General features: G+C 37.8%; 3 protein-coding genes across 6 annotated transcripts; all 3 read right to left on the bottom strand.

Annotated features, from left to right (window-relative positions):
• Nucleotides 1–2499: 2499 nt before the first annotated feature.
• casp3a (caspase 3, apoptosis-related cysteine peptidase a) lies at nt 2500–8508 on the bottom strand. Its single transcript, XM_079264328.1, has 6 exons — nt 8336–8508; nt 7930–8069; nt 5034–5162; nt 4726–4901; nt 4529–4640; nt 2500–4432 (listed from the first exon to the last, which is right to left on the bottom strand). Exons 1-6 carry the CDS (start codon nt 8392–8394, stop codon nt 4203–4205), a joined length of 846 nt encoding a protein of 281 aa, XP_079120454.1. The 5' UTR covers nt 8395–8508; the 3' UTR covers nt 2500–4202.
• A 471-nt stretch (nt 8509–8979) lies between these two features.
• osbp (oxysterol binding protein) lies at nt 8980–19171 on the bottom strand. 4 transcript variants are annotated; one of them, XM_079238132.1, is made up of 19 exons: nt 18827–18925; nt 18121–18303; nt 17098–17306; nt 16790–16952; nt 16557–16668; nt 16280–16478; nt 16040–16154; nt 15869–15926; nt 15600–15767; nt 15203–15448; nt 14667–14787; nt 14374–14477; nt 14124–14219; nt 13208–13392; nt 12878–13107; nt 12698–12736; nt 12486–12533; nt 10942–11124; nt 8980–10848 (listed from the first exon to the last, which is right to left on the bottom strand). In XM_079238132.1, the coding sequence occupies exons 2-18, from the start codon at nt 18264–18266 to the stop codon at nt 10982–10984; spliced, it is 2382 nt and encodes a 793-aa protein (XP_079094258.1). In that variant the 5' UTR covers nt 18267–18303; nt 18827–18925; the 3' UTR covers nt 8980–10848; nt 10942–10981. The 4 variants fall into 4 exon arrangements, with proteins under 4 accessions (XP_079094258.1, XP_079094257.1, XP_079094256.1 ...); XM_079238131.1 differs by lacking the exon at nt 18827–18925 and adding an exon at nt 19093–19171 and having other exon boundaries at nt 8980–11124; XM_079238130.1 differs by having other exon boundaries at nt 8980–11124.
• Nucleotides 19172–20129: 958 nt separating this feature from the next.
• sart1 (spliceosome associated factor 1, recruiter of U4/U6.U5 tri-snRNP) lies at nt 20130–23035 on the bottom strand. Its single transcript, XM_079265144.1, has one exon. The coding sequence runs from the start codon at nt 22721–22723 to the stop codon at nt 20408–20410; it is 2316 nt and encodes a 771-aa protein (XP_079121270.1). The 5' UTR covers nt 22724–23035; the 3' UTR covers nt 20130–20407.
• Between the last annotated feature and the right edge of the window lie 27 nt (nt 23036–23062).

Raw genomic sequence — 23062 nt, 5'->3', positions numbered from 1 at the left:
TCAGATTCATCACTGATATAAACGACAAAGAAACCAAATAATAGCAACATCTCTATGATGCAATTCAAATGCAAATTTAGCCAAAGATTTAAAGAAAATTCTCCTAGTTAAAACTAAATGTAGAAACAAAAAGGTACAAATACCTGGAACACTGTGTAAAACTAAATAAATAAATAATAATAATAATAATAATAATAATAATAATAATAGAGCAATGAGCTGCAAATCTCCTAAATCTACATTATATTTCCAGTAAAATATAAATAACATATCAGATGTTTTAAAGTGAAACATTTTGAACTTTCATTGAAAATTTTAGATCATCTTTTGCTTGAATTACTTTTGCTGGAATATTTCCATTTTTGTCTGAGGCAAGACAGCAGGTGTTTAATAGTCCTGGATTGCTGGGTTTTTCATTTCAAGATGCAGCAAATGTTTTGTACTGGTAAAAGGAACTTCACACAGTAGTTCAGCACACAGAAACCTTTCATGTGAGCCATTTTGTTGTAATAAATACTGCATGTAGTTTAGCATTATCTTGTTGGAATATGTTGAAACAGTGTCTGGGGCCTCTATGTACTTTTCAGTATTGATGGTTACTTCACAGATGTTAGCTGACCATGGGCACTGTAAGCCCATACCATCAGATTTTGAAATGTCTGCTGATTACAAACTCGAGAGCTCCCCTCCACTTTCATCTGACGGATGTAGTGTCAATGTGGTTTCCAAAAAGAACATCAATTTTGAGTTAATGTGACCACAGAATAATTTTCCACTTTGCCTCTGGGAAATATCTGTGCATGCTAAAGATTTGACCCATAAGAGTCCAGTATGATTTATGATACATATAGTTTCTTAGATATTTGGCATTATGCTAAAAACTTTGTTCAAAATTCTGTTGAACATAATCTGATACTTGCAATCTGCCTCTTAATGGATATCAGAAAGCAGAAGATTAAACTATAGACATATAACGTAGTAACAAATAGCAAATATCCCTAAAAAATAGTGTCACTTTTTTAAACAGTTGTTAAAGAACAAATTGAGACCTCATATTAAAAATGGACTTTTATTACCATTTTTGCCATGGGTGGGGGTTTAAAGTGTGAACCTGCATTAACCTGCATGGTGAGCTGTACTCACAGACAATGATTTCTGGAAGTGTTCCTGAGTCGATGTGTAAACCTTTATTCAACCAGAGAAGTAGGCTGTGAACAATTTCTCATTTACAAAGAGCCCCTGAGTTAATACAGTATTGCTGAGCGCCTGAAGATGATCATTTTATTGCTATTTTATTTACTTTTGCTCTTTCTATTCACTTGCTGTGACTGTACAGCACTTTTGTCTGCTGTTTATTCTTTTAAAAAGTGCTTTAAAAAATAAAAAATAGTATGGTATGGTCTCATCAGCATCCAGTTTGTGGCTTTGGCATCATTTCATGTGCAAAGATGATCCATTTCTTTGAATCATTCAGTGATATTACATCCTACTGATGGTGAGATTGTAAACGTTTATGCTTGTTATATTTATTTTCTGAAATTATGTAACAAACAGAGATTTACTGGTAGTTTGTCGCAGATTGGTGGATGTCTCCCTCTTTGCATCAGAGACTTTGTCTCTCTTTTAAACCCAGTCATGTTGCTAACTTGTCGTAAGTGAGAATAACTGGTTTTCAAATGCTCATTCAGTTGTTTTTTTTTTGCTTTGTGCCAAGTAGTATATTTTGCCTATTGTTGCAACTTTTTTTTAAAGATATGTTGCAGTCATGAAATTCAAAATGCACTAATATTTTTTATAAAATGGTAAAATATCTCAGTTTCAACAGCTTTTATGGAATGGTTTTAAAACTGTTTTACCTTTACTGTCTACAGCATCTTGGTGAATAGCATTGTTTTTAGATAAAACTGGATTGATCTGGCATGTTTTTATGTTCCATTGGAAAAAAATTATGGGTTCATGAAAGATACAAATAATTGCATCATTGCAAAGGTTCATTTATATTTTTTCTTTCTCTTTATTTCAGACTTTATACACCACTATTATGAACACTAGTATTTGCATTTATACTATTGGTGTTAAGGTCAGATGCCAAGATGTAGCATTTTAATCAAATTCTACCTTATCTGTTGATCTTTTTGAATAACTTTTGGCTTTCGAGCATATTGCATCTGGTCTGTTGCTTCTGAAGGCAGGTTTAGGTGAAGTGCATCTGTGCTGGTAGTGACAGAATCAGAGGCCCAGTTTTATTTGGCACCGAGCCTCAAGATCTGGTGGCCCAGTTCTTGTCACCTCAGGCCATGCCAAATCTGCAGTAATCCTGCCTGTTTACACTGTACACAAATAGATCTCTCACTGCTGAGGATGTTATCTTCTGTAGGAGATACAAGATTGGAAAGATTTTCCCGAAGTGCCTTTTGCAGCCAAATATTTTGTGTTTGATGCCGTCACAAGTTACCAAAAAAGAAGAAGAAAGAAAAGAGGCCATGGTGCTTCACAATAAACAAGTGAAAGACATCTTTATTTATTTACTTTTTTAAAGAAAAACATTCTACCAAGCTCACAATATAGCTGCTTGCAACATACTACAAAAACTCCCCAAATGTTGTTCACATCAAACTGTTGTGTACTATCAACTAATAAACATGATTGTTCAGCATTGATTTAAACATTTCAAAAACAGCTGAAAGACACTGTATAGTTTACTGTAATTAATGCAAGTGTTCCATTTATAGAAATGACTACAACCAACATTGGTGCATAATCAAACTGACAGATGTCAACATATAAAAGTTTAAGCTCAAAGAGGTCCTGGTGTAGAAAAACTGACGTGTCTCCTACTAAAGCACTACTCTTCATCATCTGACTTTGGAATGAGGGCATAGATTTTACTCATTTGTGCTTTTCTTTCAAATGGCAATTGTCATATTATTAATGTAACCATTTAGGGCAGGACACAATTATTCAAACCCAAAAGTGGGACAATGCTGCAATCAAAATGTTTTTAATCTCTATTTAATTTAAATTTTCAAAAAAGTTGTATGGCCAGATGTTTATTTAAAAAAGGCACTATTTTCTATATATAGACTGACTTGTTTTTAATCGCACAAAAAACCCAACAAAAACAAAAAGAAACCCCAAAACATTCAGATATATTTGAAAATTTTGAGTTGTTATCTAATGAATTTTTGCTGATAAAGTGAAAAAATGTAAATAGTTGAAAGCCATAAACATACGTTGTTTTACCAGTGATAGAATTACTACCATACACAATCTTTATTTGAGCTATATTTGTACGTGGGGTAAAATATGTTAAACAGCCTTTATATTTCCCATGTTGTACTGCTAAAAAATGAGAAATAAGTTCAGTTCAAGTTTGACAGAATCTGCTGTCAACAGTCTGGCTTTAGTTGTGGATTATATCAAATTTGTGTTCTCGTTCATCTGAGATATTCACAGCAGACAGCCTAAAAAAAGAAATCAACATCCAGAATATCAAAAGACTATGAAAGTAATTATATTTCAAGCTTTATAAGCTACTCATCATAAGACAGCTGACAGGTTGATTCTGACTTTACTACACACTCATTTTCCAAGTAAGTTCGTGTGTATTTATTTATGCCCCACATAACTCATTGAATGCTCGTTAAGTATATGGCTGATTATATTTTCATCACACGAATTTCATATCAGATGTAAGTACACAAAGAGCAATGGAGACCTACCAAGGCTTTGAAAAAGTCACTCCCCACCAAAAGGAAAGGAGGGGATAAACATGATCAGAAAAATAAAAAAGCTCCTAGTTATTCACAAAAGTGGTTTCCATATCATTCCCTGAAATGTGGATAATGTAAACAAGGATCCATCTTCTAGAAAACACTGTGAGCCTGAACTCCCACAGTTACAGATGGTAGATTGTGAAATAGGAAATTGCTTTAGGGTTTGCGTGTGAAAAAACAGACTACTAAAAACAAATAAATAAAAACAATAATTGTTTAAATCCATGCATATCAGCTATACACTTCCTACAGTGAAAACCTTATAATGCCATTCCAGCTATATGAGATTGCAACATTGCGTCAAACCTAGTTTAAAGAAATATGACATTTTCTTATAGAGATATTCAACATGAAACAGCAGAGTAAAAGAACACGATCCCAAATCCTGCCACCACCAGGCTCAACTTTTCGCATGTCAAGGCAACATCAGGAGAAAAAATACATCTCTTTGGTCAGCATTGACACAATGCAGGGGATTTGTTTCTTTGCATGAAAACCTGGTGAATTGGAGATAGACTCAAACTCTACTGCCACCTTGTGGTTTACTCGTGTCATGATGTGCTGGAGCTCTAATTCTTTTCCATATCTGTTGATCATGTCACAAAGTGACTGGATGAACCACGATCCAGTCATCGTATTCCTCCATGAATAATAACCTGTGGATGCATGAGCAATAGAAAATAAGCTTGATTAATTCAGGTTTAAAAAAAAAAAAAAAAAATAGGCATACTAAACAGTGTATCAGCAGTAACCTGGAGCTGTGGAAAAGGCATAGAGGAAGTCTGCTTCCACAGGGATTTTGGTTGTACCATCTTCTGGGCTGTCTGTTTCAATGCCTCCATCCAGGTCAGTGCCTCTGCAAGCCTATACACACACCCACACAAAATGTAGTTGAATGTTATGTACTTGATCGAAGTCGTTGTAAACAAATGGAAAGGTGATACAATACCTGGATGAAGAAGAGCTTGGGCTTTCCCACCAGTGATTTACAGCGATCACCTCGGAAAAGTGAGGTCAGGTACTTGAGCTCGACGGAGCCATCAGTGCCAAAGAACACACCTTCATCTCCGTGACTCAGGAGAACACAGACAAACGAGGCCGAGTTGCTGTGATCTTCCTTCGAGGCTGAAAACAGAGACATGTATGAAGACAGGAACCAAGTTAAATATTTGATATTTCTGAAAGCTTGTACTGTATGTGAACATTTCAGGATGAATTAAAGTGTTTTTGAATACCAGTTTTTCCCATTATACTTACCAGCAGTTAAAATCTTTATCATCTGATCCACTGACTGGTCATTATAAACCTGCACTTTATAACCCAACTTGGAAAAGACTTTCATTGCATTGCCTGCATCGACATCTGTGCCGTTTCGCTGGTTCATACCTAACAAAACAAAAATGCAAATAATTTAGATAAAACACTGAAGTGTGGTATGCAATATCATGGATGTGTAGTTTTCTGTACTTCATAAAAACCATCTTCCTTAAATGATTTCTTTGGAGCTGAATGTAAACTCCACCTATTTTCAGCTTGAACAGAAATCTAATTAGGCTGTCAAAATGTTAAACGTCAATGCAGATGGAAATAAATAAGCGAAGGCTGAATTTCTATAAACATCAAACTGCCACAACTTATTGGGACACTTGACAAGAGATGTTGATGTTCTGGTACCACCTGTTTCCCACAATGACAACTATGCTGATTCTTTGCAATAGAATAACCAATAGAACCTACTTTCACCCCACTTTAAACACTGCTGTAATGACTTGAAAAGTCAGCTTCTTCAAAGTTGCAATGTATAAGACTTGGGATTAATAAAAGAGAAAGACTGGCAGGTGTCGTGCATTTCAAAGTAATAAAGGCTGATGAATGTCAAATAAAGTAGGCAAAACGGAATTTACCACAGCTGATGTTAACTAAACTCATATGACATGAGCACACAGGACTGCTTACTCATGCAGTCATGTGTGCACTTTTAGTTTTGCTGGACAGGTTTTCAAAAACACTGATCTTACAATCTGAATATTAGAGGAGACTATGACAGCAAACTGAAGCTGTACTTACTTTTACTGATACCCAAGGTCTTCTCAGATGGATTTAGGACTTTCTCGCAATAATAGGAAAAACTGCTCATCGGCTTTTCAAACTTGCACTGTAGAGCAAGCAGCACTGAAGGCGGCTATGGTTTAATAAAGTATCTCAGACTAGACATAAAGCTTCTGCTTCCTGAAAGGCATTATTAAATTAAATTAAATTAAATGTGATAATAGTTTAAAGTCTGTCTTAATCTAAAGCAAGAAAAAAACAGCAAGTTTGAGTTTATGTCAGCAATCAAATACTGCACAATAAGTACAGTTCTGATAAAAATACATGAGAGTCAAAACTTCAGACACACCTACTGTAACTCTGAACAGTTGTTATTAAATAAAATGAAACAAAAATGCAAGTATACCTGTGTGGTGTGTGTGGGATTACACTGGAAGTCATGCGGGTTCCTTACCTTTCGTCACTAACTCACTTTATTCCTCACTGAAAACATGGATGAATACTTCTTATTCTCCTACCTCCCAACATGGTGACTACAACAGAGCTCACCTCTGAACAATTAACTGGCATGGCAGCCAGTAAAATGGTAGCTGCAGCAATATCAGTAAAGCGGGCCCCAGGGCACACTTTGACCGTGTTAAAGAGTAGATGTAAGAGGACTAACCTGCTGCTTTACGTCACAATGAAATAAGAGTCAAGGGCAACAAATGACTGTAAAAGGCAAGAGTCTGTCCTATCTGTATTCAGTTAATGCCGTTTCCATGTATATTATAATACAGAAGCATAATAAATAAATAAAAGTAGCAAAAACCTCTACAAACTGATGACAACTTGCTATTATGGAGTAAAAAACAAAGATTAGCCTAACCGGAGAAACTGCCAAAAATTCAGCCATATTGTTGATGATTCAGACCCCTTTCTTTCTCATTAAAGATAATAAACATGTTAAAAAATTAAATAATGACCATGTTGTTCAAACCTGGTAGCTAAAGTATACAAAGAACAAATTAATATGGCTCTGACACATATAAGGAAGAAGAAATGTGACTGCAAGCAGACCACAGACCAGAGAGGGTTAAGATGTTAAAAAAACAGTTCCTCTCAGCTTTCAGAGTAAATTACACTGAAAACAGCAAGCAGATATGTGTGAGTTGAGGTTTATCACTGTCCGCACATGACAGCATATATGCAGAATCACAAGTCGGATCACATTGTTTCAACCAATGCTGAAGTAATAAGATCAGTCAACCCAACCAACCATCAAAGAATCTTTTGGTCTGAACCTACAACTAATTACAGACAGACTTGCAGTCGATTTTACAAGTAATTTTAAAATCCAACTGAGAGTCAAATTAAACCACCAAAAACTGAGGTACAAGGCCAAAACCTGCATGGTCCAACCTGATATAAGTACAAGAAAATTACACGCACATGACATGAGTAAATGATTTTATCACTAAGCAACTCATAAACTCTTAGCTAGTCAGCTATGGCTTCATTTATCCATAAAAACCTTATATAAAATAACTTTGGTTTCACACACACACACACATTTGTAAAACTTCAGCAGTGCAGTCTTACTAAAGACTAGTACACTCTGTAGATTTGAACCACAGACACATGTGCAAAGACATACATGTTGGTTGAGAAATAATAATTAGAAAGTACTGTGTACAAATTGCTATGATATTTAAATATCTGCATGAATGATTTGCTCAGTTGAGGCAGCTTTAACATATTTAGCATAATGTACAAGAGGGGAGTTTCCTGACATGCTCTTTCAGTTTGTATCTTAACAGCAATCTATTTGTGGAAAACCAGATGTGCCTGATCTTTCATTTCTACAGTAAAATTGCCAACAATGTGGTGAAGAAAACCAGGCTTCCCATGAGGAAGTATCAATTTGAGTGGATTTTTTCTTTTATTATTAACGCTATAGGCTTGTTTTACAGGCGCAGATAACACCCAACGCAATTATTAATCCTAATGTGTATTAAATAAGCTTCTGAGCTCATTCCCTAAGCCTTTATCAGTGATAACGCGTCAGCTGATTATATTCTACTATCTTAAACAGATAATAATAATTAAAAAAAAAAAAAATCACCTGTGTTTCTATCAAAGTTCTTGTTGTTTATGATGATGCACTGGCCGATGGAGGGAAAATTCAGACTGTATCTGAAACTGTGAGAGGAGGGCTTGGCATCAACGTCCATGGGAAAAGAGGCAGACAAAGACCCCGCTACCCTGCAAGACAACACACCAAAGCATGGTTCACATCAGCAGCAAGGACTGCACAACAGAGGGTTAAACGTCTGAACGAGGAAGCGCTCAAAGATAACGATAACGGAGCAACTCCATGTAAAAACTGTCTGCAGATTAAAGAACATGTTTATTTCTTCGGTAAATACGTAGTCGTAAGATGAATGGTTTTCTCGTGCTGACTTGAAACATAAAGTAACAAAACCAGTTTTCTTGGGGTAAAAGGTCGCTAACTGGCTAAATTAACTCACGGCTGTTTGTCGTCCCGCCTCGCATCTGTAGCGTCTCCTCCGGGTCCTTCTGCGGACATATCTTTCAAACAATTAACTAAATATTAACCCAAAAGTGAAATTCAGGCCTGTGAGATGAACCGTATCTTGGAAAATACACGATATACCAAAGTGTCGCGTAACATTAGCAGCTGCACCCGGTTTATAAACAAAGGTGCTGATGTCATACAAAGTTGCGTTCGTTTTCTCTACCTGGGTGTCCCGAGGTGGCGGCGTTGTTGTTAGAAGTATAGTTTGCTGTGTGCCGCAATTAGAAAAGGATGTCCGTTTTTAATATTGCATTAAGCAAACTGCGGTCTTATGTGTGGAGAAAACCAGAAACACAAACAAAAACTTTATCTCCATTCAAACTTTACTACCATTATCCCCTAGCACAATCCTGACAAAAATAACTGCATTAAAAGGGACAGAAAAGGTTAAATATATGTTAACATTAGAAAGTCAGTACATGTTTACAGTTACTTAACACAGTCAGGAAGATTTCCACAAAACTCCTAAGAAGCCAACATCAGTTTCTTAGACACATGAAATCTTTCATCACTCCTGTGCTAAAGTGCAAGAACACTTTTCATTTCCTTTGACAAAATTTAGGAAGTTGTTGCTTAGTGGGCAGTGACATATTTTGCAGTGCACAGTAAAAATCATGGGTGGGAACGAAGGTATGGAAGAAGTTTACAGAATGCAGGAGCTGCACAATTAAAACTAAAGACTAAAACAAAAATAAGTAAATATTAATATATCTTGTAAACGCAGGACAGTCAGAAACCTGCTAATTCAGTAATTTGAAAAGAGATGCAGAGAATCTGTTGTATAAGAAACAGATAAATGGAACAAGGAACACCTTAGTGTGGGTCATTTGATGCCATTTAAGGTAGAAAGCTGTACTAGTTGAAGAAAATAAATCTCATACAGGGAAACTTAAAGTAAACAAAAAACTTGAAAGTGCTTATCCGCCTTGAATTTATCGGTCACTGCTGCTAATTCATATACATCAAATATATTCACAGAAAAAATAGTGTTATACTATGTCATCTTTATTTTCAGAGTTCTGTTTTTAAGTACACTTAAATGTGAAAAAAAAACAAAAAACTTTTGGGTCTTTGTCACTGTTTGTTATGAGAGGAAGGACTGTGGTTGACAAACACAAATACAAAATTCAGTTTTTGCAACTTAGGTGTTCTTACATCCCATCCTCACATTTCATTTTGTGCCAGGCACTCTTATTGCTCTCTGCTAAAAATCTGTATGTGCAGCACAAAAAGAATGACCTTCAACAAAATTAAAGCTGTGATCAGTAAGTTTGAAAACAATCAAAGGCAAAAATACTTTTGCATCATATTTGTTTTTCACATAATAAATCTGCAAACCCAGAATAATCTGCATACAACCACACTGGAGCACAGCTCACGCACTTCATAATTTATATAATCCATTCATGTGAATAGCCTGTATATGTTACTTGAAATGTCTGATATTACACATCATTAGTCTGTTTGCATTTATATTTTGTTGTTGAAGGTATAATATTGAATTGTATATATTGCATCAATCAACTGAATCTCACAAATCTCCTGGATTAGAGATTAGGCAAGCATAAACAGCTGCACTCTTTAAAGAGAATTCCTGAAAAACAATCTAAATGAGAGGGTTGACAATATATTACTATCCATGTCGGACAATAGTGCTATAAGTATTTTTCATTGGTTCCAAGACAAATTTGTTCGAAACATTGCTTCAGGACATTAGATTGAACCATAATAAATATAACTTAGTGAACAAAAAAAAAAAAAAAAAAAGCATGAAAATCAATGTGTTTCACACAAAATGTCATTTCACAACACAAAAATAAAAGCAAACAAAAAACTATTTTCTCAAACTAAAAACAAACAAACAAACATCTATATGGAATAAAGTAAGCATACATTTAAGATTCATACTTAAATATCTGAAAGATGACAGAACAAAACATTACAAAACCAAATTATGATAAACTACTTGCCATTTTTATAATTAACATACAGTATTATTTTCCAAATGTGGTTTCACAAGTTTAGGATGAAACAAAGGGATTAAATCTGATGAGATAATTAGAAATATTTCTAGAAAAAAAGGCTAATATTTAGATAAAGTACATTTCTAGTGTTGAAATGGATAAGCACCACACATCACCAGAAATTTAAAGGCAAGCTGCATCAAATGTGTCTCAAAAATAATTAAGAAAAAGAAAAAAAAAATCCAACCCTTGACTAAACTCTGTGGTGGTGCAGTACCCTTAATTCACAGTTTCCAGAATAACCAGTTCTCACGATCTAACCCCAGAAGTTGGACGACAGAACCCTGAAACAGCAGCTAGCAAATTTCAGTGTTTGAGTGGCAGTGTGAAGGAGGTGTGAGCGTCATTTAGCTACAATGCCACTACAATGCTACATGAGCAATGAGTCCACTTTGAGAGTGAAGTCCAGATGTTCCTGATCCTGCAGGAGAAGTTGATCAGATAGCTACAGACACTGAGGCTAGGCGTATGTCAGGGCTTAATTCCAATGACAGAGGGGGAGAGCCCTACTTACTATCTTCTAATTTGCACACATCAAACCAATTCTGTTGGGATCAGAAGATGTCTGGACACATGTCCCAGCTCCCTTGCTCCTTCGCCTCCCAGTAGCCCCCTTTGTAGACATGCAACGTCTCTCCAGATACAGGGTCATCCACCTTCTCGAACCACAGTGCTTGGTAGCTGTCTGGATGGACACCTGAAAGAAGACATCCATTCTTTCATCAAGAGAAAGATTTAGGAGGGTTAAGCAAGGATTAAGAGACCAATGAGCCATGACCGCATATCACGCTTCATTTAAGCTGAAACGATCTAAAGACAGTCGACAGAGAGATAAATAAGTCGCTTCGTCTCCATGTGCACCTTAAACAAAATGAAACGTATTCATTAAATCATTAAGAAAACAGTGCAAAAAAAATACAATGAAAGCCAAGCTCACAACTACAGCAGTGCAAGACAGCATAGGAGGCTGGGCAGTCACTCTAGAGCAGGAGTGTCAAACTCCAGTCCTCGAGGGCCGGTCTCCAGCAGGTTTTTGTTGTTTCTCTCTACCAACGCGGCTGATTAGAATCAAATGCATCCAGCAGCCTCTTGTCAACCTATTTTTAAGTTTTGGTCAGGAGTGTTGGAGCATGGAGACAACAAAAACCTTCAGGATACTGGCCCTCAAGGACTGGAGTTCGACACCTGTGCTCTAGAGGCCGAACAAGGGTTACAGTGGCGATTCTACTGTCATCTACTGCTAGTCTTCCATCAATGTATCTAAAAGACACAGGTGACAATAGACACCAAGACAAATGTTACTTGCTTTTAGCCGTGGCTCCATGAGGACCTTCCTTGCCTTCCACTATGAGAGCAAGTTGTAAAGGATGCAAAGAGGAAATTGGCTAAACAGTTTTTTTTTTGTTGTTTTCTAATCTAGATTCCAATAAAATACTAGAAAATGTGGGATAATTTTACTGTATATGTTAAATTATGAGAATACTTGCTTAAGTTTGGGAGGAGTGATGGTCCATAAGGGGCTGTTAAAAAAAAATGAAGGATGATGTTCTGGAAATTATAGCATCAAGGAATGATGTGAACATGCTGTTATAAAGAACTGTGGCAGAAAATGTAAGGGGCTACTTGCATGCAACAGGTGTGTGGGGGGGCGAGTCCTCTGGGTCAGCTGAGGAAACCCCAATAAAAAAAAATAGAGTAAAATAAAAAAATAAATAAAAACCCAGAAAAAAAAGACAAACCCATTAAATCCACAACTCAATTCACACCTTTGCTGTTTCCATTTTAAAAGTGCCATGAGTTGAATCAAACATATTTTCATGTTGGAAGTTCCTCTCATCAATCCTGTCATATAACAGGTTAAAACGTTGTGCTGCCGGCTAGGACATCATTAACCATTAAAAGCTTGTTTGAGGTGATTTGAAGTGCTTAGCTTGGAGAAAAAAGCTTATCTGAACCCCATAGATGCACCGAGTCATTTCTTATTCATTCCTCAGTCCAGATGCAACACAAAGCACTTTTAATAGGACTCTTTAAACGTTTCACTGATCTGATACTTGCTTTCATCGGAAACTTCACTTGTTGTGGTTCCAGTTTCTTGTGCATTAGCTGAATGGAACAAAGGTGGATGAGGAAAAATTGAAAAGGTGATAAGGTGTTATTAAGATAATCTATAAGATAATACACATAAACATGTAATAGGTTTGTTTTGTTAAAAGACAATGCAAAATGTAGATGAAGAGTTACAAAAAGACTAAGAGATGAGTACTTGCTTTTCAAAGGTGATTCATTGATTGAATCCTCAGTGATAGCTTTGGTTTAAGACAGAGACAAACAGATATGAAATACCAAGACAGGTCAAGTGGACAAAAAGTGATTGGAGAGAGAGACACTGGAGAGACAAATGAGATGAAAAAAAACCTGAACAAAAGGGATTTTAGTTTGTTTCCTACCTTCTTCGGGTGAGCTAGCTGCTTTTACAGCTTCCCTTTCCCGTTCTCTACGGGCGGTTCGCTGTTTTTCTTCAAGCCTCTGCTTCTCTGCGTTGGCTTCATCCCAATGACCTTCCTCCATTAGCCGCTGGTCGGGGCGCCGCCGGCTGTCTGTAGGTGCCACTCCTTCTTCATGTTCATTAAGAGTCAAGGCAAGTGAGGAGAAGTAGTACATGTTCTCTGCTCCCTCTCTGGAAAGTCATCACCATAAAAGATGACAAGCTCAAAACGACACTGCATTCGAACTGCACTTTATTAAGATGATCAATCTTCTGTTGAACAAACACTTACGGTAAAGGGTTCTTTCTCCAGATTTCTTTGGCTTTGAGGGTCTGATAAACAGTCCTCTGTTTGCCTTCAGTGCCATTTTCGCCTTTACTGCTCTGCATTATTCTGGAAAATTCCATCTTGTCATCCCACGTCCCTGACAGCACATAATGGGCCTTTCCATCCTTATCTGTCACAACTCCGGTCACCTGAGAGAAACACACAAAGCTTTCATTCGGTACAAAGCATATTTTCCTTTGTGATCAATGCCACTGTTCATGGTTCCTGTTCAATAAATTAATTAAACAAATCTATTAATATAAAACACAAGAATGTGTCAAAGAAGAAAAAAGTAAAGAACTGCATTTTGATAAATGTGCCACAGGGCTTCTTTATTTTATGAACTGAAACATTCTTATCAAGGCTTTACAGAACAAAAGTGATTAAAGAAAAATGAAATTTGGATGTATAAAAATAAGGTAAGATCTTTACAGCAGTGTAGATTACAGTGCAAGTTGATCAAACTATTCTTAATTAAAGTCACTGGCGTAGTTCAGATGTTCCCTCAGATATGTCTGCTCTGGGACTAATTTAATACCAAAAAATGCATTTTCTATTATCGTAATTAGGCATATTGTGGCTGCATATAGAATATTCTGGAAAATAGAAAGAAATGAGTATGTGTGACTGATTAAAATGTAATGCATCAAAGAGGGTACAAAGTGGCCAATTTCACCACATACATACATGTAACCTCAAGTACACACATTTTCCCCTTATCTGTGACTTTAAACTATTATTTCGGCTCTGTGACTTTAAACTATTATTTCGGCTCTGAGAGCCTGTGGTAACACAGCTCCTATTCAGCAAAAGTTTTATATAAAACCTCAGGAAACAAGGTAACATTTAATTCAATGAAAACACAAAGGAAAGTGCTCACCTTTCTTGGTACATCCCTGGAGAAGTAACTGTAGGGAGCAAACTTGAGATGGCAACGATCTCCTGTTCTGTGGTTCACCACATCTATCTCCCCTGACTGCCATAAGATAACATACATTGAGAGTGTTAATAAACCATAAATACAGTTGACTTAAAATTACACTGACACCATTGCAAGTCATTTGTGTTGTTTATTGTATAAAACTGACATTTATACTAGGTTGACCAATAAGTATCAGCTTTAAATTTACCTGATCAATCCATAATTTCCCAACAATGATGTTGTGTACAGTTGTGGTAACTTTTTTCCAGGAGTAGTGATCGTTGCTTTTATCAAATATACACTGGATAGAACCTGGAGACAGAGAGGAAATAATGTGTTTTCGACAGGTTTCTTAGGTTCAAATAAAAATGAGATGCTGACTTGGAATAAGGAATCCCTTTAGAGTGTCCTTTCTAACAGAGAGCACTGGCTAAAAATAGGTTTGCCAACAACAATCACTCACAAATAAGCAGCCAAGGTTGTGATTATTCTAACACCTACCTAATGGCATTATAGAGAGATATTTTCCTCTAAACTTGCTAGCTAATGCGATCTCCTGTCTGAGGGTCCAGCCCTTTTCAGAGAAGGCATGGTGTGCAGCAGCAGGTGGGTGGTGGCTCACCTAAAAAGAGGTGAAGACAAGTAGATTTGTTTTTTTTAGAAAAAAGGTTTGCATTAGTAACTTAAGTGTGATTCTATTCATTTAACTTACAACTATGTGAGGTTAAATAGAAACAACTATAACAGGAATCACCAACTGCATCCTCAAAGGCCAGTGTCCTGCAAGTATTAGATGTTTCCTTGCAGCAACACATCCGATTCAAATTAAAGCATCATTAACAGACTTGTGCAAAATCTCCCAATAAACTGTTAAAGATCTTTTTTTTTTTTTTTTTTAATAAAGTGTGTTGCAGTAGGGGAACATTCAATACCTGCAGGACACCAGCTCCAGTGGAACAGAGTTGGTAATCCCTGAGCTATAATCTGGAAAAAGTTGGAATGAATGGCTCAGGTAGGCGCATAAATTGTCTGCATACTTGTTCACAAAGAGAGCGATAACCACACTCTCTGAGTCGATCAAGTTCAAAAGTTTCTCCCAGCAGAGGATTAAAGGGTTTTCCTGTGCGGTGGACAGTGGTGGAGTAGGAAGATACCGTGAAGGCTGCCACATAACACATCTGCTCCAAAGAGTTATGACATTTAGCAGCCTTATCCAAAAGTTCGTAGTACTCTAGATCTTCAGACAGACGTTGCAGCATTGACAAGGGCTCGTTGAAATTTACCTATAAACACAAAAACAAATGCAAGTTTCATTACTTAATTTTAGCAGAGAGAAGAGAAGAGAAGAGAAGAGAAGAGAAGAGAAGAGAAGAGAAGAGAAGAGAAGAGAAGAGAAGAGAAGAGAAGGTATCAACAAAGAAGTAGATTTCTTACAGGCATTGGTATCTTTGAGAGCTCTTTTCCAATACAGTTCTTCATGATGCTCCACAAATTGAGGTAATAGTTGGGTTTGTCAGGGATACGAGTTCGTCTTTGTCTAACTGGCTCGAGTTCAAGAGGCTGTGGGGACTCCGGATTGGAGGCCAAAGACAGTTCATCAAACTAATAAAGAAAAGAAGAACATCCAAAAAAAGGTAATGTGATATTTGAAAGGTTGACAAGATTGATGCAACCCAGAGCAAATAAAGAAACCGATTGTTTACCGACTGATCATCCATTCCAGTCTCACTGCTGATTCCACTGATGTTGCTGCCCGATCTCCTGAAATACAAAGAAAAGGAGAAACATCACATTTGAAACAAAACTGAAGGAAAAGTAAAAGAAAAGTTAAAAAAGAACAAAATAACAACAGCAAAATAAAAATGGTTAATGACCTGTGATATTTAGGGTCAGCAGGGACAGTAATAAATTCTGCTGGGTCTTCCATAGCATCAAAAAACTCATTGTCATCATCCTCATCACTGGCATCACCTTTTCCTGCAACACCACCTATGAATGACCAGAGGGCATGGCTAACTCAGCAGCGGACTGACAGAAGTACGTGGTGTGACATCCGCATCCAGAGTAATATCAACATCCAAACCCAGATGTTTAGTCAAGAATGAGCAGCTTACCTTTGTTAGCTAAAGCCAGGTTACTGAGCGAAGGGGGAAGAACTGTAGCTCCTCTGAAAGCTCTTTCCAAGTGGTTGTGCTGTTTGGCTAGCTGCTCCAAAGTCTCCTCCAGACGTATCCTTTGCTCTCTTTCAGCCTGCAAGGCCTTCTGCCAGCGCTTACCGTGGCTCTGGGCCAGAGAGAGGAAGTCTCTGCAAGCCTTTAGAGAGCACAAAAACAACATGTCAGCAAGAGACACATCCGAAGTTCTGCTTGCTCTCCTGTGAGTAACACGTACGTTGATCATGGCATTAGAGGTGATTCGGAATAGTGTGGCTCTCTCTGTGACTTGTCTGATCTTCTCCCCCATGTCCCCTCCAACACGAAGTCCTTCCAGTTCTGATAGAGACCTGAGTTTGTGAAATAAAAACAAAATAAAAAAGAAAACCGATTAAATCAAAAATAAGAACTAATTCAACAAACAAATATAACTAACAGCATTGTGGATGATATAGTTGAGATAACCAGTACCTTTGGAGGGCAGATCCATGTTTGACAATGAGATCATTGCAGGTGGTAAGGTCCTCAACCTTGCTGCTCAGGGTACGTAATGTGGATTGGATTTCAGAGTTACGGCAGCCTCCGCCCTGTCTTGAGGTAGGAGAAACTCCAGGACAATCATCACCAGAGTCATCTAAAGAGGAGACAGAGAGAATCATTACTCACCACAACCAGACAAACACACATTTGTTTCTGGCTATTCTAAAAACAACAACAACTATATAAACTACAATAATCAGCCTTCTTTCATTTTAAAGTCACTTTTGCCTCCCTCTCACCAGATCCAGCCTGCATGTCGACAGCCTTTGCTTTGGCAAGCTCCATAGCAGTGATCCATCGCTGTCGCTCTACTTCAGAGCTGGCCTTCAAGTGATACATCTGTGCCCCTCCGTTGGAAATGACAAAATTGCATGAGTCCTCCACAACAATGTTGGCGGTGGCCAAGTTGATTGTACCTCTGCATGTGTGGCCCATCTCTGCCTGGGTCCTGGAGAAAGACAGAATGAGAACTATTGACATTGAAGTTTGCAAAATAAAAAAGAAGTTTTATGAAGCAACGTGTACTATCCCACCAGTTTTATCTTAGATGTATAGTAGGTGATCCTAAAAACAGAGCAAAAACGTTTAAATAAATATTTTTTTATATGATACACGTATCTACCTTTCATTATTTTGGTTTGATGACTTTAGAATTACTGCTGGCTTTAAAACATTTTGCTCTGCAAACAAAGTAAAGACATACTTATAGCCCTCAATAAACTCTATAATATAATAAACCCTCTATAATGGTATGTTTTTAAGGCATTGAATGGACAGGCCCCTAAATACACTTCTGACCTCATCCAAATTTATACTCCACCCCGTGCTCTGAGGTCAGAGGGTCAGCTCCAGCTTGTGGTCCTGAAAATGAGGCTTAAAACTCGGGGGGGCATGGCCTTTTCTGAGGCCTGACCTAAACTGTGGAATGCCCTGACCCTCCATGTCAAAACAGCCCCCACCCTGGAGTGTTTCAAGTCTCACTTTTATTCTCTGGCTTTTAACACCACATGAGTTGTGTGGTCCTCTGTGTCTTTTTATTTTTTAATTAATTAATTTATTTTAATTATTATTATTTTTAATTAAATTATTGGTTTTTATCTGTTTATTGGGATTGATTTTTTTCCAATTTAATGCATTAACACCTGTAACAATTTAGGAAATACTCCTGTCCTGCTTTGTGCTTGTTATATTGTCTTTTTATTGAACAAGTATGTACAGGCCTGTAACATGAATGCATTTTGTATGAAGCACAAATAACTTACCTGTAGTAAGACAGCAGTCCATTGCTGAGAACAAACCATCGCCTCTGGTAACCTTTTATGTAATTAGTCCATTTGAAAAGCCAACCCTTGTATGTGTCACCAGGGGCTGGGGTTGGTGTTGGGGTAGGGGGTTTGAGCTCCGACATCACAACAGCCTGCGTTTTCACTAAGTGAAGTTAAAGCCTGTGGAATTGATGGGAAATAACTGAGCTAAAGCAACAACAGCAGAATTGTGCATGTTAACAAATAACCGCTGGGTAAAAGTCTTTAAGAAAATATTCCATCTTAAATGACATAAAATGCTGAGTAACTGCTTAAACGTGGAGGCAATGAATCACATTTCTGCTACGCTGCCTAAATATTCACAAACGGCTCATTCTATACATCACAAATGTTATTGTTAGAATATCTACAAGCATTAAGTAAAGCTAATTTAAAAAAAAAAAAAAAGTCAAAATATGTATTGCAGAACGATAACTCAATTAGCTCATATAGAGAAGGCTATAATCTCGATGACAGTTCCCAGTTTGGCTTAGAGTTCACACGAAATCCTCGAATTGTAATAAAGTGACTGAGGAGTTTCGACATAACTAAATAATCTCTTCAAATATAGTTTACTGCGTTTTACCGACAACTCTCGGAGAAAACATCGCACACTATAAACAACAGTCGGCCAAACCCACGATTATCTGCTAGGATGGCTTACGAGTGTCAAGTAAACATCGCATAGACACGGGGAGGTTGGTTACACCGTGGGACGAAATGCCAGCTCTACACATCAAAGCTACTTAAAACTCTGTTCGCCTCTAAGCTCACTGCTAGCTAAACAGGAAGCTGACTTTTCCTAAAAAGGACACAGCTTACGCGTCATCGCAAGCGATGCAAACTATTTTATGTGTCGCGTGTTTAACGTTTTATTTATCCAAAGTATTTATTAACACTCTGCGTTGCGTACTACCGTGTATCCCTTACCTGTCAGAGTGCATTTCCTCCAGAAAGAAGCACCGTTAGATTGCTAGTGTTAGCTTTGCTAACTACTTTGCTACAGGTTGTGTACCGGAATAAGGTTCGGCCAATCGTTCAATCGCCCACTTCAGTTCCGCTGACGGCCAGCGACTCATGTAAACCAGGAGTCCTCAGTCCTTAGTTGTTTAACATTCATAGCATAGAATATTTTACATTAACATAATTATGTTTTCTAAAAAAATTCTAATAAATCTTGAATAATTCTAGATTACATACATAATAAGATGCAAGACTGAAAGATACAGAAGATCATTCCTGCCAGCAGCCATCTGCCTCCGGAACAAGACCTCCCCAAATTAATTATTATATACTACAATATTGAATTTCCATTTGGGGATTAATAAAGTATTTTTCATTTCATTTCATAAATACCAATATGATATGTTATGCTTTTTTGTGTTTCTTGTATGTCTTTTATCAATTAAGACATTGAGAAACTTTGCATTTATAATCCGGGAGCTCCACCTATTCAACTAAAAAAATTAAATTAAAAATTAAAAAATTAAAAAAAAAAAAAAGTGTTTAAAATAAATCTACCGACATAATAGCAGTTACTGTGCTGAAAACTGGTTAACATTTAATGTATTGCTTTTTTTTCTTACACGCTTTTTCAAACATCTAATCTGTAATTTAATTGTGACTAAATATGTAATAATCTAACTATGCTTTTAAGCAAAGAAAAAGAAAAAGTCACCTAGAAGAAGTAAACATCTAATTTTAACCTGGGTAATTTCAGAGATGATTAACTGCAAATGGTACGAATATCTGTAGTATAGAACAAATCAACTGATAAAACTGTTTAATAAACAAACTCTATATGTAACACTAGAATTAAAACTCATTGATAACATCCCCAGCAAAGACAATAAAATAATTTTTTTAAAAAATGAATACAGAAATCACCTACACACCAAACTATGGCTCAGTGTCCTGCAAGCGTCCATTTGACATGATTTGCTGTTCTTGCACACATCAGAAATTTGCCACTGAATGTAATTTCTAATGCCACTGAATCAAGTTTTGTAGCAACAAAAAAAAGCTTAAAAATCAAGCGCACTTGGTATTAATTTTAAAAAAAAGTACAAGAAATAAAAATTTTACACTTGCACAGTTTTTTATTGAAGAATTCTTGACAACGGTGAAACGCGTATCAACTAGGACAGAAAATGTAAGCAGTTATCTTAAAAGAAGTTTAGACATTTCTATAGCTACGTATGTCTTTGTTTTTATATTACACACAGTAATAATTTCCCCCAAGTACTTATTTAGTAATGGTGTTTGCATTCATACTCTTCCCACTTCCACTAAGCACGATGTATGGTGTTTTCTGAGATTTCTGTTTCTCTTGAAGCAAAGCCACAGTCCCAAGAGGAGTATCGCTGCTGCTCATCTTCTTCAGGAGTGCCTCTTCTTCCAACTTTTTCATTCTCCTCTCCGTTTTCATCTTTCCGGACCCCTTTCCATGGAATCTGTGTGAAAGCTGTCGGAAAGCTTCTTTTGGAGTGAGTTTACGCCCAGATTCATCTACATACTCAATCTTGACATCTGGCTTGTATCCATCCTTATCTTTGAAATCCTGGGTGAAGCCTCTATATTCTTCTCTGCGACTGTACTTGTCATCGAAGCCCATCTTGTCCTCAATGCAGTAGTTGTCATTAGGCAGGGTACCCTTAGGGGCTTTGACACGAGCTACTTTTTGCATCTGGGTGTCAAGCAATCCTTTATTTTTGCACAGCAGTAAAGCAGCTGCAAGGCCAGAGTTGACAATGGGTTCTTCATCCAAAATGGTGGCAGAAGCTGTGGAAAAATCTGGCTGTTTTTGCTCCTCATCCAGGTTAACTGTGCTCCATCCAATATTCTCATCCATTTCAGAGTCTGCATCTCCACCATCATCTTTCTCTTCCTCCTGTTCAAAGTCCATAATGTCTTCTTGGTCCTCTCTGTTGCCTGACAGGCCGTAAGTTGGAATATCACCTAGAGTTCTGCAAAACTCTGAGGTTGCATTGAAGACAATATTGTTTTTCTTCTCAGGATCATTGTCGTCATCACCTTTAACCCTCCCTCTCATTTGTTCTGCCACTTTTTCCCCCGAGTCTTTTAGAAGCTGTTTTTGCCTCAGCTTTCTCTGCTTCTCCAGCTGTTTCTGCAGCTCCTGCTCTGCTTCATCCTCTTCAATTATAGCTGGCTCGGGAGGTGCAAAGTCCTCCTCGTCACTCATTTCCATTTCTGCCATTCTGATGTCATCAGACATTTGGGGGATTTCATGTGGCCATTTGCTTTCCTCTTCCTTAACTTCCTCTCCATCATCATCACCCTTCTGTCTGCGGCCTCGACCGCGTGATCTGGAGCCAAAATCAGAGCTACGTGTGTCATCAAGAAGTTCATCAGCAACTGTCTGCTTCTCCTTCTTCCTGATTTTCTTCACACGTCGTTTTGTCTTTTTGAAGCCCACCATTTCCTGAGGGGTGTAGTACTCAGAGGCAATGGCAAGAGCAGGCATTTCCAGTGTCTGGGCCTGATTTCGTAGCATTTCTCTCATAGCCTGGAGCTCTTTTTCTCGCTCCCCATCAGCAAATCCCCCTGTGCTCAAACGGAAGCTCTTTTTCTTTTCCCCTTCAATTTCTTCATCATACTTTGAAAGAACAGAGCGAGATTTAAATGTAACCATGTCATCCACGCTCTCCTCTTCTTCATATGGCTTATAATCAGGCTTTTTCTTTCTCAACTCCACATTCTTTTCTGCTTTTTCCTTGTCCACAAGCCCTACATTTACAAGCACATCTTCTTTCTCTTCAAGCACACCTTTATCTTGTAAGGTCAGGATTACAGTAGAGCCCTCACTGAAGGATTCAACTTCGTGCTGCACTTTGAGGCCCTTCAGATCGCGGGATGTATATGCACCCTGCTTACTTTGAGCAAACTCCTCCTCTACAAGACTGCTGACACCAAATTCTTGGTCCATCTCTTCCAAAAGCTTGGCTCTCTTCTCTGCCATCTCTTTTTCTTTTGACAGCTTTCTGCTTTTTTCAACCCAAGCAGCTGTGTCATCTAACCAGTCGTCATCAGCGAGAGTTTTGACTTTCCCCAGTTTCTGGTTGAGAAGACGTTTTTCTTTGGCAGCTGCGAGTTTCTCTCTCATCTCCTTCTGCTGCTGGATAAGGACAGGATTGATGGTCTCAGCCACCATTGGGTCCTCTTTGGTCCCAAGCTCTTTCTTGTTCTCATTTAATTCCAGGGGCTTCAGACCCAGCTTAGCTCGAAGTTTGTTTGTTTCCTCGATGCTGAGAGACGCATCACCGCCTGAACTCTGAGGCTGAACCTCTGCACTGGTTTCCTCATATCCAAGATCTACTTTTTCTTTCTTTACACGTGGCTCGTCGCTGCTTCTTTCACCTTTGCTGCGGCTCTCCCGTCTGTTTTTTTCCCTGGACCTGGAGCGTTTTCGTTTATCTTTGTCCCGTGTCGCATCCCGATCTGAAGCGTCTCGGTCCTTATGGCGATGTTTTTTATGCTCCCGACGGCGCTCCTCTGCGTCCTTGTCGCGGCTCTTTTCCTTGTGTTTCTTGGAAGAGCCCATTTTCTTTATCTTTTCACTCCTTTGTTAACAGTAGTATTAACCAAAAATATCCAAACGACGCACTTGCTTGTTGAGAATTGCAGTTAGCTTTTCTCTGGCTAACTAGCTCACGTTAGCTTTGGATGCTAAGTTATTGACGACGACACAGCTCACTCATTTACAAAAATAACTACTATTCCCATCGAAGTCAAACCTCAATTGAGGACATGTACAATCCTGATAGGATTACGCAGCTGTATTTTTCTCACTTTATATTTACAACCCCACGTTCTTCGAAGTTTAATGGTCCAAAGAACGAACATTGAACGACAAATACGTAATTTCCTGAAAATACACTTC

Source organism: Telmatherina bonti, assembly GCF_933228915.1.
Source record: "Telmatherina bonti genome assembly, chromosome: 3".
NCBI lineage: Eukaryota > Metazoa > Chordata > Actinopteri > Atheriniformes > Telmatherinidae > Telmatherina > Telmatherina bonti.
This window is presented reverse-complemented; position numbering and strand designations above follow the sequence as displayed.